Source organism: Schistocerca gregaria, chromosome 4 (assembly GCF_023897955.1).
Source record: "Schistocerca gregaria isolate iqSchGreg1 chromosome 4, iqSchGreg1.2, whole genome shotgun sequence".
Lineage (NCBI taxonomy): Eukaryota > Metazoa > Arthropoda > Insecta > Orthoptera > Acrididae > Schistocerca > Schistocerca gregaria.
In genome coordinates, this window is record NC_064923.1 from 302,431,081 (window position 1) to 302,448,743 (window position 17,663).

General features: G+C 40.8%; 1 protein-coding gene across 1 annotated transcript in view; it reads right to left on the reverse strand.

Moving 5' to 3' along the window:
• The window catches only part of LOC126366010 (exosome RNA helicase MTR4), a 94,839-nt gene that overhangs the window by 28,614 nt on the left and 48,562 nt on the right, over nt 1-17,663 (reverse strand). The window contains exon 10 of the mRNA XM_050008854.1: nt 8,912-9,084. Within this exon, the coding sequence (XP_049864811.1) occupies nt 8,912-9,084 (173 nt within the window). The remainder of the gene's footprint in view (nt 1-8,911; nt 9,085-17,663) is intronic.

Sequence of the window (17,663 nt, forward strand, 5' to 3'; positions counted from 1 at the left end):
TGATAAATTTTGGGTATCGCACAAATATAAGGGCTGTCAATTCGACTAATTACCTAGGAATTACAATTATGAGAAACTTAAATTGGAAAGACCACATAGATAATATTGTGGGGAAGGTGAAACAAAGACTGCACTTTGTTGGCACAACACTTAGAAGATGCAACAAATCTACTAAAGAGACAGCATACATTGCACTTGTCCATCCTTGGCTGGAATATTGCTGCGCAGTATGGTATCCTTACCAGGTGGGATTGATGGAGGACATCGAAAAAGTGCAAAGAAGTGCAGTCCGTTTCGTGTTATCACGCAATAGGGTTGAGAGTGTCTCTGATATGATACGCGAGTTTGGGGTGGCAGTCACTGAAACAAAGGTGGTTTTCTTGGCGGTGAGATCTACTTACGAAATTTCATTCACCAACTTTCTCTTCCGAATGTGTAAATGTTTTGTTGACACTCACCTACGTACGGAGAAATTATCCTCATAATAAAATAAGATAAATCAAAGCTCAAACGGAAGATTTGGGTGTTCCTTTTTCCCACTCGTCATTCGAGAGTGGAATGGTAGAGTAGTAGTATGAAAATGGTTTGATGAACCCTCTGCCAGACACGTAAGTGTGAATTGCAGAGTAACCATGTAGATGTAGATGTCACTTTCTACCTTTTACAGAACAGCTAATAATATTTCAATGTAGTTTGTAATCTGCAATTCTTTTGTTGGTGGTTACAGACTCCACGTCACAAAAACTCTAGGAACTATACTTGAAACTTACAGGGTACCTTGTTGTTGCTGTTGTTGTTGTTGCCTTCAGACCAGAGACTGATTTCATGCATGTCTCCATGCCACTCTATCCTGTGCAAGCTTCTTCATCTCCCAATACCTACTGCAACCTACATCCTCCTCAATCTGTTTAGTGTATTCATCTCTTGGTCTCCCTCTATGATTTTTACCCTCCACGCTGCCCTCCAATACTAAACTGGTGATCCCTCGATGCCTCAGAAAAATGTCCTACCAACCCATCCCTTCTTCTAGTGAAGGTGTGTCACAGATTTCTCTTCTCCCTGATTCTACTCAATACCTCCTCATTACTTATGTGATCTATCCATCTCATCTTCAGCATTCTTCTGTAGCACCACATTTTGAAAGCTTCTATACTCTTCTTGTCCAAACTATTTATCATCCACATTTCACTTCCATACATGGCCACACTCCATACAAATACTTTCAGAAATGACTTCGTGACACTTAAATCTATACTCTATGCTAACAAATTTCTCTTCTTCAGAAACGCTTTCCTTGCCATTGCCAGTCTACATTTTATATCCTCTCGACTTCGACCATGTTGTTGTTGTTGTGGTCTTCAGTCCTGAGACTGGTTTGCTGCAGCTGTCCATGCTACTCTATCCTGTGCAAGCTGCTTCATCTCACAGTACCCACTGCAACCTACATCCTTCTGAATCTGCTTAGTGTATTCATCTCTTAGTCTCCCTCTACGATTATTACCTTCCACGCTGCCCTCCAATACTAAATTGGTGATCCCTTGATGCCTCAGAACATGTCCTATCAACCGATCCCTTCTTCTGATCAAGTTGTGCCACAAACTTCTCTTCTTCCCCATCCTATTCAATACTTCCTTATTAGTTATGTGATCTACCCATCTAATCTTCAGCATTCTTCTGTAGCACGACATTTCGAAAGCTTCTATTCTCTTCTTGTCCAAACTATTTATCGTCCATGTTTCACTTCCATACATGGCTACACTCCATACAAATACTTTCAGAAACGGCTTCCTGACACTTAAATCTCTACTCGATATTAACAAATTTCTCTTCTTCAGAAACGCTTTCCTTGCCATTGCCAGTCTACATTTTATGTCCTCTCTACTTCGACCATCATCAGTTATTTTGCTCCCCAAATAGCAAAACTCATTTACTACTTTTAGCATCTCATTTCCACATCTAATACTCTCAGCATCACCTGATTTAATTCGACTGCATTCCATTATCCTTGTTTTGCTTTTGTTGATGTTTATCTTATATTCTCCTTTCAAGACACTGTCTATTCCATTCAGCTGCTCTTCCAGGTCCTTTGTTGTCTCTGACAGAATTAAAATGTCATCGGCGAACCTCAAAGTTTTTATTTCTTCTCCATGGATTTTAATTCCTACTCTGAATTTTTCTTTTGTTTCCTGAATAACATCAGGGATTGGCTACAACCCTGTCTCACTCCCTTCCCAACCACTGCTTCCCTTTCATGCCCCTCGATTCTTATAGCTGCCATCTGGTTTCCATACAAATTGTAAATAGCCTTCCACTCCCTGTATTTTACCCCTGCCACCTTCAGAATTTGAAAGAGTATTCCAGGCAATGTTGTCAAAAGATTTCTCTAAGTCTACAAATGCTAGATCATCATTTCACAATGTTGCCAACAAAATCCTTTTCCTTGTTTGAATCTCAAAACTTAAAACTACCGGCTGCAATTACAATACAAAATATTGCAGCACATACTAGCATTGATGAACATGGCTTAGGAAAAAAAAAGTTATCTGAAATGGCTTCCCTCCTTAGTTTGGTTAACTGGGGTTGTGCCATATTTACTACTCTTTTCTGCACAGCTCTCTGGCTGCTCAATGTCTCTCCCATTCAGTGAATAGTTATATATTCTCTTAAATCAATTAGGAGTAAAGGAGACCACACACTGAATAGTGATCAACAGACGCACGCACGCACACACACACACACACACACACACACACACACACACACACACACACACACACACACACACACCCTGTCCCTCTCCTTCGTGTGCACATGCACACACATAGGCGTGCGCACGCGCTGGCAGGTGGACTGTGGTGAGGGGTTGTGTCAGGAGGGATTGGGGGGGGTGGGGGGAGGAAGGACTGGTAAGTAGAAGGAGAGAGGTTGGGGAAGGGTAGCTAGCAGCTTGGAGGGAGGCAGGATAAGAATGCGGAAGGGGAAGACAGCAGATGTACGGGTCAGGGATGTGTCACACAGGCACCTTCCAATTCCAACTCTACTACACCAATCCTCACTAAGAACTACTAATCTTTGGAGGGAAAGACATTCCAAGAAACCCATGTCACAACCATGGGCACCAGAATGGAACACACTTATGCCAGTCTGTTTACAAGCCATCCAGAGGAGATGACAAGAGGGGAGACTGTTGGGGAGATGTAACTGGGAGGATTAGGGAGCTAAAGATGTATTGCAAGGATAACTCCTGCCAGCATAGTTCAGAGAAGCTGGTGTTAAAAATCTAGATGGCACAGCTTGCAAAGCTGGCATTGAACTCGATGATAATGATGGTGATTGGTTTGTGGGGCACTCAACTGTGCAGTAATCAGTGCCCGTACACAGTCCCTATTTTTACAGTGTCCAATTGAGCCACTAGCACGAATGATGATGATGATGAAATGGTGAGGACAACACAAACACCCAGTCCCCAGGCAGAGCCAATCCCCAACCCTGCCAGGAATTGAACCCAGGACCCTGTGATCCAAAGGCAGCAATGCTAACCAGTAGACCACGAGCTGCGGACACTGAACTCAAGCATATTGTGCTCGGCAATGTGTTCTCCTACTGGGTAGGCAACTTTGTTCGCAGCCTCAGTTTAGTGGTGTCCATTCAATCTAGTGGACAGCTTTTTGGTGCTCATGCAAACATAAAATGCTGTGCAGAAATTGCCGCAGATTTGGTATGTGAAATGGCTGTTTTCACAAGTGGCTCTGCTCATGCAAACATAAAATGCTGTGCAGAAATTGCCGCAGATTTGGTATGTGAAATGGCTGTTTTCACAAGTGGCTCTGCCGCTGCTTGTTTAGGATAAGACTGTGACAGGTCTGGAGTAAGATGTACTGAGTGGGTGAGTTGATCACATCTTGCATCTGGGTGTTCGATAGGGATATGTCCCCTACATCAAAGAGTTGGGAGAGGGAGTGGAACAGGGCTGGATTGGAATGTTGTGTATGTTGGCTGGGTGCAGAATGTCACTTTGGAAGGAGTGAGAAGAATTGTGGGTGGTACGTCCCTCATATCCAGGCATTATGATAGGTCATCGAGCCTTGGTGAGGGACATGATTCAGCAGCCCAGTTGCACCAGGCTGGAGTGATTTGGGTGATGAAGGAGGGGTTTGTTTACACCTGGTTCTTGGGGGACAGGGGGTGGGGTGGGGGGTGAACAATCTATTTTTTGGTGACTGGGCTTTGGGCAGGAGGGGTATTCCCTATATGTAAAGGCCTTTGTGGTTTTTTCAGCATACTGGGCAAGGGATTTTCATAACTGCAGATTGCTGTCCCTGGGTGGACAGGCTAAATGATAGCAATTGTTTGGTGTGTATGGGATGGCAGCTGTCAAAATGCAGGTATTGTTAATGATCAGAAAGTCCGATATGGACAGATGTGTGGGTGGAGCCATCAGAGAGATGGTCAGCGTCCAAGAAGGTGGCATACTGGGTTGAGGAGGACCAGATGAAGTGGATGGAGAAGGTAGTGTTGAGGTTGTGGAGGAATGAGTGTATGGTATCTTGGCCCTGAGCCCAGGTCATTAAGACATCATCAATGAACCTGACCCAGGAAAGGGCTGCATTTTGACAGCTGTCACTCCCTAGACACCAAAAAATCGCTGCCATTTAGCCTGTCTACCCAGGGACAGCAATATGCCCAGTATGCTGAAGGACCCACAAAGGCGTTCACATATAAGCACTACCCCTCAGCCCAAACCCTACTCACCAAAAATATGTATTATTCGCCACCCACACAAGAACCAGTTGTAAAGGAACTTGTACATCACCCAAATCACTTCAGCCTAGGACAATTGGGCAACTGAATCATGTCCTTCACCAAGGCTTTGATGACCTATCATAATGCCTGGATATAAGGAACATACTACACACAATCCTCCTCACTCCTCCTAAAGTGATATTCTGCATCCAGCCAACATACACAACATTCCAATCCACCCCTATTCAACATCCACTCCCAACTCTTTGATGTAGGGGACATATCCCTGTGGAATAGCCAGATGCAAGACCTTCCCAATTCACCCACTCAGTAAATCTTACTCCAGACCTGTCACAGGCTTATCCTATCCCGTCAGAGGGAGGACCACTGGTGAAAGCAGCCAGAAGTAAAGAAAAACGCACACGCACACACACACGTGCGTGCGCCCACACACACACACACACACACACACACACACACACACACACACACACACACAGCTCTGCTGCAATTTCTGCACAGCATTTTATGTGGGCACGAGCACCAAAAAGCTGTCCACAAGAATGAATGGACACCACTAAACTGAGGCTGAGAATAGCGTTGCCTACCCGGTGGCGGAACACAAGGCTGAACAACAACACTCTTGAATTCAATGGCAGCTTCGCAACCTGTGCCATCTGCATTTTTAACCCCACCTTCTCTGAACTATGCGGACAGGAGTTATCCTTGCAATACATCCTTAGCTCCTGTAAGCCTCCTGGCTACATCTTCTCCTTAACAGTCTCTCCTCTTGTCCTCTCACTTCTTCGCAATTCATTCCTTCACCTCAACATCACTGTGCACTGCACAACTCACTAGCTCTTGAGCTCACGTTCCATTCCTATCCGGTACACCTGGTGCTCCCCCCCCCCCCCCCCCGCCCCCCCTTGCATTCCAGTCCCACACACCGGCTGTCTCCCTCTGAGCCAGCAGCTGGTCCTCACCAACCCAACCTCTTCTCCCACTTATCACCTCTTTTTCCCTCTACCCAACCCACAAAGCACAATCCCTTACTCCAGTTCACACACCAAACTCCAGTCCTGCCATGTGTGTTCAGCCAACACAATGTAGCTGCACAGGTGTGTGTGTGTGTGTGTGTGTGTGTGTGTGTGTGTGTGTGTGTGTGTGTGTTAAAAGATTTATTTTATCCAAAAGCGAGCAAGTTTTCATTCCTTTTTGTGTGCCTACAGATCATTGATGGCTTGTGGTCTCCTTTAATTCTAAATTATTTACATTTCTTGCTAACACTGGTTCCTGTCACATCACCAAAGTTGTGTAGTGCCACACTTGGGTAGCACTTTCATAGGCAACTGTCCGGGTCTGCTGAGTGCTGTCGTCAAGCAGGATGCAATCAGCCCTAGTGAGGCCAATTGAGGAGCTACCTGATTGAGAGGTAGAGGCTCCGGCCAGGAAAAATGACAACAGCTGGTAGAGTGGCATCTTGATCACATGCCCCTCCATATCTGCATCCAGTGAAGCCTATCGGCTGAGGATGACAAGGTGGTCAAGTCAGAGCTATTGGGCAATCCAAGGTCCGTTCAAAGAGTACTTCCCTATCATAGCTATCTATTCTCATACATACACTAGTATTCAAACCTAGATTTTCTATTAATTTATTTGGTCTTTAAGAGCTGAACTGACAGCAAATGCAATATTGTAAAATAGCCTACTGCAATGAATAGTAACACACAGCAACTAAATGATTATAACAGGGATTCATTACCAGAGCATATTGCCACTACTGAAGCATTCATTCACTCTGGATCTTTTGTGAAAACAAAGAATTTGTTTCAGGAGAAATTTCTAGGATGTTCATTGCCAGCAAAAAGCACCATACAGGAACTGATTGAAAAATGGTGATGTACAGAATCGGTTGAAAATCCACCCAGGGTGTGGCATGTCTGCACATCTTAAATAAAAAGGCAAGTGTAGGAGATTATGACAAGAAGTCGTAAGTGAACCAGGAGACTGAGTCAACAGGTTCAAGCAAGTGAGAGAAGTTGCAGATGTGGTTTAAGTAATGGGACTGAAGTTAGAACCATACCAGACAAGTATTGTACAAGAACTGATGGAGCCTGACCTGCAAGAAGAATGTGTATTTGTGTTCATGGCTGCTGATAAATGTTGTCAATGGTGTTTTGGACCCACTATGGTTCAGCATGACTGGCATGATGTGGTTCCACCTGTATGGGTACATAAATTACCAAAACAGCTGGTATTGGTCAACAGAAAATCCATGCATGATCCACCAGGTAGCCTTGCATGATGTAAAGATTGGTGTTTGGCGTGCCATTTCCTCCCGCAAGCATTATGGGGGCCATATTATTTGAGAAGACAGTGACCACTGACGCGTATTTGGGAATCCTGGAGGAGTTTTATTCAACTTGACAGAAAAGGAGAGTCAGTTATGTTACTTTCAGCAGGACGATGAACATGCCATACATTAGCTGCATCATCGTCCAATGTGCACAAGACATTTACATCACAGAGGATAATCAGCAAAGGCTTGTGGCCTCCTCGGTCACCAGACTTGTCCACTTGCGACTTTTATTTGTGAAGACTGTTAAAGGGAAGAGTATACAAAACACATCCGCACACAACTGAAGACCAGGATCCAGGACGTCATCAATAGTATCACAACACAAGAACTGAATCTACTCAAGCATGCTCACATGTGTACTGAATGGGCAGAGGATACTTTCAGCACCTTTGTGACAGTGAGTAATCATATTCAATACATTACATCTCATTTCATGTTCATGTATTGACCATATGGACCGGTTTTACACACCACACCCTGTAGCTACGTAGGTTAGTTTTAAGTTAATTAACTTGTACCAATTAAATGCAAGTCTATTATGACCAGTTCTTAAGAAACAATTTTGCAGAATGTACTAATGTGTGTTCAAAAGAAATATTAATAGTGAATATGCAGCTTTCCTACACATGGCATAGATGTTTCCCAAGTACTTCAGTGCAACAAGGAAATATCTGCACTTTATCCAGTGCACATAAAAATAAAGCTTGCAACTCTACAAATATGAAATTCTTCCAATCCATCTGTGGCATACAGCAAACCAGTGCTTAACAGTATTGGTTAAAAACAGTATTGGTTGCAGTTTAATTTTTTTTTTTTTTTTCAACTACACATTTCGCCTTATGATCTTAATTTGGTATTTCTTAGGCCGATTCTTTGACAGTTTAGCCAAAGGGCATCGTCGAATACATCAGGCCAACATCGCCTTCGTTAAAATCAGTAAAAACTTTTCTAGATGGACGTGAGTGACTCCAAGACCCATAACGTGTTCCTGTTCACAGGAGTGAGTAACAGAATAAGATCTAGAAAAGTTTGTACTGAGATTAATGAAGACGATGTTGGCCTGATGTATTTGACGATGCCCTTTGGCTACACTGTCTAAAGGATGGGTCTAAGAAATACCAAATTAAGATCAACCTGAAGATGCCTAAATAAGGCAAAACACGTAGTTGAAAAATAGAAAACTAAAATTGTAACCAAGACTGTTTTTAACCAATACTACTAATATGATGTTATTTCTCATAGAGAATAAATAAATTATTCTGAGAATAAATTTTCTGTACCATTTACTGCTTCCATTAAAATGCTCTGTGAGAAGTAATCTGGAAGGAAAAATTTGAACTTAACACAATATTCCACTAAGGCTATTATGGTCCAGTCCACGAACGATGGTGGTTCTCACTGGTTGAGACAAGGACAGTGATAGCACTGTTGCTGGTTCCAAGCAACAGTTGTGGTATGTGCATACGCATGCTTTGCACTTGATGAAACTGTGTACACTGAAAATTATGTCTACTGCTTGGTTGTGTAGAACTTGTCATTCACCACCACCTTCAGCCATGACAACTCATAGAAAATGGAATAAAAATTCACTAAATAAATTGCTACAATCACATATAACATCCGCATTGCAAACTCTCACAGCACACCACAAAGAACACTTGTGAATGCTCACTGGCTATCGGAGAACGCGTGACACAGGTGTGCAGGAGAAGCCTAAATTTGGCCACCAACATTCGTGACTCCAACTATAGCAAATAAGGATTTTCCATGCAGAAGTTATATGATATGTATAGTCGACCAAGAACTAACCTTTACCATCCTTCCTGGCTGCAAGAAAGGAATGATATATTCAGGCTTTGTGAGGAATGTATGGAACTGCTTCCCTAACTGTTCCAGTTGTTGCCTGATTCTGTAATATGAAGCCACTTGGGCTTCCTTTGGAACAATAATGGAATCGTGTTCGTTCTGGAGCCTCTGTGCTTCTGTAAAAGAAAAATGAAGTGACTACAGTTACAGGAAATTCCATGTTTTCAGAATAAGAAATTCAATCAACAACAATACCCTGTGCTTTTTTCAGATTGAGTTTTACGACAGTTTGCTTGATTTATTTATTTTAGAAAAAGTTTCTTTTTTTCTACAGAATATTCTTCAAAAGGAATCAGACAGTTGTGACAGCAAGTCTAATGATACAACATATACAGAATTAAGCCATTTGTACATTCTTTAAAGTGTAAGTTTTCGCATAGAATACTTTAACACTAAAATGGCAAAGTTTCTGACTTTCCTAAAATAGTGAAAAGGGGTCATTTTGACACCACATAAAATATTTTTCATATTGAACTTAATCTTGTACTTTATTTTAGTATAGTTTAATTCCTACAATTTTTAGAGTTACAACAAGAACTGCTTAACTTCGTGATTAATATAGTACTTATTTACATCAACAACAAAATATCGTATGAATTTACTGTTACTAATGCTAACAAGCTTTAAACTGTAGTCTTTCATTTATTAACCATTTGCAGAACAGTTTAGATACAAGTAGTTTATAAGGTCCACATTATACTCATGTGTGTCCTACATATGGTTTTGTTCTACTTTTTTACTAAAGTCATTTGAATCTGCTAGACACAGTTAGCACAGGTGATTTCTGTTTTGTGTGTTCACTTTCCATATACAGCTTTGTGACCCTTCACCCAAATGTCACTAGTTTTGTTGCCTCTGCAGAGGCTTTCTAGATGCTTTTGTACCTGTATCCTTTACCTTTGTCTGTTTCTCTTCTTGCTCTTTCATTCCCTTGAGTTCATTCTTCAGTTGTTGTATCAACTACTTCCTCTCTATTTTCTTGTCTGTTACTGTTTTGTGGATGACCCATGCATTTATTGTCACATTCCAAGATTATGTAGAAGAGATGCATCATTACAAGCAGCCTTTGTAGAATAGTTTCAGTTCATTTGATCAACCATGTCTACCCCATACTTTGTTGCATTGTAGAATGTTGTAATTTCAGTTTTCTTCTTCATTTATTGATACTCCAGCATGCAATGTACTCAGAAGACTGGCATTTTTATTCTTTTTTTTTTCCTTGGCATATAGTCATGGAGCAGTCTGTGTTGCCAGTCTGGTGCAGGATAAGGGTGGAATGTATTTCAGCATTTGGCTTCTTTACATTATCAGAGCTTATTGTTTATTATACCAACTAATGAAGTTTTCTTTTCTTTGAGCTTCTTATCAAACTGAAGAGACAAGCACAAGTCATCTGTCATCACAATTCTTCCTTAATTCAGAAATGGCTCCATGAGATGCAGAACGATGTATGCTACGGGTAGTTTCTGATCTCTATTTGTGTTCTCTTTTCTGAGGAATGGGAAAGCATTACATACTAGTCTTTTAAAGCCAAATTTTTTAAAAATGTGTGCTAATGCTAGAAATGAATTCTGAATATGTAAAATTATCAACAAGAATAGTAGTGTAATTCCTAGTTCCCCAAACAGCTCAGCAGATGCCAGCACAAGTTTGTGCAGTCAGTTATCTGTTGATAGCAAAAGTAGTGTACCTGGGAGTTACACCACTATTTCAGTTTCTTGTTTTTGTTCTAGTGTCATGGATACTATATGCTACTGACGGTATATTCCACATCACCCTGCACGTTCAAAGTTATTTTGTTTTTTAAATGAGTGAAGCAATAAGCTCAAAAAGCAACAGGGATAGTGTTAGCACATCACATATATTGGCTGACAAAAAATCTGGTGACAAATAAACTGAGATGACAAGTCATGGGATACCTCCTAACATTGTGTCAGATCTCTTTTTGCCTGGCATAGTGCAGCAACCCTATGTTGCATGGACTCAACAAGTTGCTGGAAGTTTCCTGCAGAATTACTGAGCCATGCTGCCTCTACAGCTGTCCATAATTACCAAAGTGTTGCCAGTGCAGGATTTTGTGCACGAACTGACTTCTTGTTTACGTCCTATAAATGTTCGATCGGATTCATTTTGGGTGATCTGGTGGGCCAAATCATTTGCTCAAAACGCACAGAATTGTTTATTAGATGAAAATGTGGAAGAGGAAGAAGAGACGCAGTTTCATCCCACCAAAGGTCTAGAAATTGTCGAAACAGAATATGTGCCAAAACAATTCCAGAAGAAGAACAGAGTAGAAAGCAAGAAAATGAGAAATGTAGGAAAAATTTATAAAACTGAAAAATAAAATTGGTTAGAGGGAAAAAATTTAAAAATCCTAATTCCAAGGCAAGAATAAATGTTCTGAAAAAATTTCAGAGGATTCACAGAAAAAAATGCTTTTGACTCATTCTGGAACACAGATTCTTTCACTGTCCAAAAATTGCTGTCGAGCAGCAAAGTCCACTACTAATCAGTACTATGTTATGCAAAGTGATAGAATATTTCCTAAAAACTTTCAAAATATCTGATTGCTGGATGACTAGGCCACTAAGAAAATGAAAGCTGGACAGTCACCAGGCTGACACAACCAGTGAAGGTATGTCCCGGTGAATAAAATACCTCATTAAAAAATGACTTATCAGTCCCATTATACAAGATCCCAGAACACGAAAAGAAAATATTTGTCAGAGGTTCTAAATATCCGCTTATTATTTAACATCTACAAGGATTACAGTGCTGAACAGGGCAAAGAACCAGTTAAAGAACATATTTATCATAGAAAATTAAATGTGTAGTGGTCTTCAGTCAGAAGACTGGTTTGATGCAGCTCTCCATGCTACTTTATCCTGTGTGAGTCTCTTCATCTCCAAATAACTACTGCAGCCTATAGCCTTCTAAATCTGGTTACTATATTGATCCCTTGGTCTCCCTCTATGACTTTGAACCCCCCCCCCCCCCCCCCCCCCCCCCCACACACACACTTCCCTGGTCCCTTGCCGTATCAGGTATCAGAATGTGTGCTATCAACTGGTCCTCTCTTTTGGTCAAATTGTGCCACAAATTTCTTGTCTCACAATTCTATGCAGTATATCCTCATTTGTTAGATGATCGACCCATCTGATCATCAACATTCTTCTGTAGCATCGCATTTCGAAAGCTTCTATTCTCTTTCTGTCTCAACAATTTATTGACCATGTTTCATTTCCAAACATAGCTACACTCCAGATAAATACCTTCAGAAAAGACTTCCTAACACTTACACCTGTATTCAACATTAATAAATTTTCCTTCTTCAGAAACGCTTCACTTGCCACTGCCAGTCTACCTTTTATATCCTCTACTTCGGCTATCATTAGTTATTTTGCTGCCCAAATATAAAAACTCATACACCACTTTAAGTGTCTTGTTTCCTCATCTTATTGCCTCAGCATCACCTGATTTAATTCAACTACATTCCATTATCCTTGTTTTGGTTTTGTTGATGTTCATCTTACATCCTCCTCTCAAGACACAGTCCAATCCATTCAACTAGTCTTCCAAGTCATTTGCTGTCTGTGAAAGAATTACAGTTTCTTCTCCTTGAACTTCAATTCCTACTGGAAATTTTTCTTTGGATCCTTTACTGCTTGTACAATGTACAGATTGAATAACATGGTTGATAGGCTACAACCCTGTCTCATTCACTTCTCAATAACTGTTTCCTTTACATACCGCTCGACTATTATAACTGCCATCTGGTTACTGTTCAAGTTGTAAATAGCCTTTTTATCCCTGTATTTTACCACTGCTACCTTCAGAATTTCAAATAGAGTGTTCCAATCAACATCTTCAAAGCTTTCTCAAAGTCTACAAATGCTATAAATGTAGGTCAATCTTTCATCAACCTGTCTTCTATGATAAAACATAGGGTCAGTATAGCCTTGTATGTTCCTATATTTTTTCAGAATCCAAGCTGATCTTCCCCAAGGTTGGTTTCTACCAGTTTTTCCATTCTTCTGTACAGATGTCATGTTAGTACTTTGCAGCCATGACTTTAAACTGGTAGTTTGGTAATTTTCACACCTTTCAGCAAATGATTTCTTGGACTTTGAATTACTATACTCTTCTTGAATTCTGGGGGTATTTTACCTGTCTCATACATCCTGCACACCAAACGGAAGTTTTGTCATGGCTGGCTATCATTAGCTCTGGCAGATTATAGTCTACCCCTGGGGCCTTCCTTCAATTTAGATCTTTCAGAGCTCTGTAAAATTCTTCTCGCAGTATCATATTTCCCCACTCACCTTCAGCTATGTCCACTCTCCTTTCTACAACATTGCCTTTTAAGTTCATCTCCCTTGTACAGACCCTCTATATACTCCTTCCACCATTCGGCTTTCCCTTCTTTGCTTAGAACTGGTTTTCCATCTGAGCTCTTGATATTCGAACAGCTGCTTCCCTTTTCCCCAGAGGTTTCTATAATCTTCCTATAGGCAGTATCTAACTTCCCCCTAGTGAAATATTACTCTAAATCCTTAAATTTGTCTTCTAGCCATTCGTGCTTAGCCATTTTGCACCTCCTGTCAGTCTCATTTTTCAAACATTTGTATTCTTTTTCGCCTGGTTCATTACCTGCGTTTTTAAATTTTCTCCGTTCTCGAATCAAAATCTCTTGTGTTATCCACGGATTTCTATGAAGCCTTGTCTTTTCACCTATTTTATCCTTCACTGTATCATCTCTTAAAGCTACCCATTCATCTTCTACTGCATTCCTTTCTCCTATTTTAGTCAACTTTTGCCAAATTCTCCCTTTGAAACTCTCAATAACATTTGGTTCTTTCAACTTATCCATGTCCCTTCTCCCCAATTTCCTACCTTTTTGCAATTTCTTCAATTTTAATCTACAGTTCATAACCAATAAATTATGGTCAGAGTCCATATCTGCTCTGGAAATGTCTTGCAATTTAAAACCTGGTTCCTAAATCTCTGACTAACCATTACAGCATGAATATGAAACCTCCCAGTGTCTCCATGTCTCTTCTATGTATACTACCTTCTCTTGTGGTTCTTACATCATGTATTAGTGATGATTAAATTGTGGTCTGTGCAAAATTCTACCAGACAGATTCCTCTTTCATTCCTTTCCCACCAGTCCATATTCACCTACTATGTTTCTTTCTCTTCCTTATCCTACTATTGAATACCAGTGCCCCATCACAAATCAATTTTCATCTCCTTTGACTATCTGAATAATTTATTTTATCTCATCATATATGTCTTATATCTCTTCATCAACTGCAGAGCTAGTTGGCATATAAACTTTCCCTACTGTGGTACGCATGGGCTTCGTGTTTATCTTCGCTATCATAGTGCGGTCACTGTGCTGTTCATAGTAGCTTATCCACATTCCCATCTGCTTATTCATTATGAAACCTACTCCTGCATTACCCCTATCTGACTTTGTATTTATAACCCTGTATTCACCTGACCAGAAGTCCTGTTCCTCCAGCCACCAAACTTCACTGTTTCCAACTTCATCTAACGTCAACCTATCTATTTACCTTTCTAAATTTTCTAACCTACTTGCCTGATTAAGGGATGTAACATCACACACTCAAATCTACAGAATGCCAGTTTTGTTTATCTTAATGACAACATACTCCTGAGTAGTCCTACCTCTTTGATTTGAATGGGGGACTATTTTACCTCTGGAATATTTTACCCGAGAGGACACATCGTCATTTACCCACACAGCACAGCTGCATGCCCTCGGGAAAATTTATGGCTGTAGTTTCCCCTAGCTCTCAGCCGTTCACAGCACCAGCACAGCAAGGATGTTTTGGTTGATGTTACAAGGCCAAATCAGTCAGTCATCCAGACTGTTGCCCCTGCAACTACTGAAAAGGCTGATGCGCCTCTTCAGAAACTACATGTTTGTCTGCATGGAGTTCAGTCTAAATTTTCATGCTACACATTAATGGCAGATGTGTGAAATGTGATTCCTTTAGAAGTACGATAAACTTCTCAGTAGATGACCGAGAGAGGAGATAACTTAAACTTAAGCATGAACTTCACTGACAAAAGGCTGAGAAGGTAAGAGATGCTATTAAAGAAGACTCTGAAAAATCGGCTTCTGATAGCTCCTATTAGTACTTTTCATTTGATTTGAAAAAGTCATTACCACTCCCAAAACTAACATTACAAAAAGCTTATTGTACACACAATTATAACTTAAGTTCCGAGAGTTACCAACAGGACTAGGCCACGTGTACTGTTGGGATGAAACTGTGGGATCTCGAGGCTCACATAAAATCATTGCATGTTTAGTCAAATAAAAATGTAGAGCACCAACAGTAATACACATTGTATTATACAGCGATACATGCACAGGACGAAACTGAAACCGGAACATGGTGTTAAATTTACTGAGGATAGTTTTGAATGAAAACACCAATATCAAAGCCATTGATCAACAGTTTACTATCAGTGGTCATTCCTATTTTCTGAATGACTTTGGCTCAACTGAATTGTACAGTAAGTGTCAACAGATGTTTTGCCCTCCTAACTGGTTTCGAGTTATCATGAATCAAAGAAAAAGAATCCTTTTAGTCTTGCTGTGATGTCTGGTGAAGAGCTTTTAGTGGCAGAAAATAAGGAAATACCTTGAAAATGTTTGATAAAGCAAACCTTCTAGTTTCATGGCTAAGGATGCACTGGATTAGGTATCAGAAACTTGATCCAGTTACAATCTTTTAAAAAGAGAACATCTCTGATAAGCTTCCGTTTTCCAAGTTGAACATCAAACCATCAGGAAAATGAGGGTGGCTGTTATCACTAGCAAATGCACCTCTGTTTCAACTCTACAATGGATCGATGCATGCAGGATGCAGGGACGACTGCAGTACCTTTTAGCGTACATTCTACATCCCTCGTATACGAGGGTCGGTCAAAAAGTAATGCCTCCCATTTTTTTTCTACTTAAAAAAATTAAGTTAAATGAAAAATTTGAATTTGGCGCCATTCCTCAAACCTTCTTCTGCAATCCACTGCAGTAGTAACTTTCTGTGTCAACAGGTGGCAGCACAGCAGAAGTTTGTAAGATGGCCGACATCGATGTTCGTTTGAGACAGCGTTGTGTGATTGAATTCTTGAATGCAGAAGGTGAAACGCCCATACGCATTCATGAAAGACTGAAGAAGGTGTATGGTGTTGTGACAGTGGATGTCAGCACTGTTAGACGATGGGTTCGTCGTCGTAAGGAAGCTGAAGGGCAAACACCGTTGACTGACGAAAAGCGGAGCGGCAGGCCGGTGAGTGCAGTGACTCCACACAACATTCAGCAAGTTGATGACATCATTCGTGGTGACCGTCGGGTGACTGCAGATGAAGTGTGTCGTATTATTTCTGTTAGTAAAGGCAGTGTGATCACGATTATTAAACAATTGGGGTACTCAAAAGTTTGTGCACGGTGGGTTCCAAGAATGTTAACCGATCAGAATAAAGAGGCAAGGAAAACAATAGCCTCCCAACACTTGCAGCGCTTCCGTTTGGAGGGAGATGAGTTTCTGAAAAAAATTGTGACCGGGGACGAAACATGGGTGCATTTTTTTGAACCCGAATCAAAGAGGCAGTCAATGGAGTGGCGTCACACAAGCTCGCCGAGGAAGAAAAAATTCAAAACTGTGCGATCAGCAGGGAAAGTTATGGCAACAGTTTTCTGGGATACAGAGGGTGTGATTCTGGTTGATTTTTTGGAGCAGGGATGCACAATAAATTCTGTTCAATACGTCACAACCCTCAAAAAACTTAAAGCACGTCTTCAGCGAGTTCGCCCAACAAAATCAATGGCAGATGTTCTTCTTTTGCATGACAATGCAAGACCACACACCAGTCGTCACACCTCTGACGAGATTGTCAAAATTGGATGGGAAGTTTTGCCTCATCCCCCATACAGCCCTGACCTGGCACCATCAGACTTCCATCTGTTCGGGCCACTAAAAGAAGCTCATCGTGGGATTCATTTTGAAGATGAGGAGGCCGTCAAAACATCCGTGCGTCAATGGCTTAGGAAGCAGAGCTGTGATTTTTACCGTGCTGGGATACATGCCCTTGTTCAAAGATGGACCAAAACTGTAGAGATGGGCGGAGAATACATTGAAAAATGACAAAATGATCCTCAATGTTGTGGTTTTCAACCTATGTAATTGCATTTAAATTTCCTGACAATTAAACGTAGAAAAAAGAATAGGAGGCATTACTTTTTGACTGACCCTCGTACATCACATGTACTACTCAAACCTTCACACTTCTCACTCTGTTGAAACAATGGATCACTGTATGCTGATGATCCTAGGGATGCTGAGTAGCAGAAACTTGTGGCGGATGTCACAGTAGATGACACTGATTTCCAGTGTGTCTTTTTACATAATATACTTCTCTTAAATAAACTAAACAGTTATTCTTTTTGTTGATTATGCAAGTTCTTTCCTGAACCACATGCTCAGTCTGTCTAAAGTTGTGTAAGTTACTTAAGTGCTTATAAGTTACTTACAAAGTGGGGACAGGAGTTTCAATGAACTGTCTCCAAATTTTAGATAAAAAAGTGAATTTATTGGTGGCAGACATTCAGCTCAGGTTGATTTATCATCAAACAGAAAAATCCGAGAAGCTCCTGAAA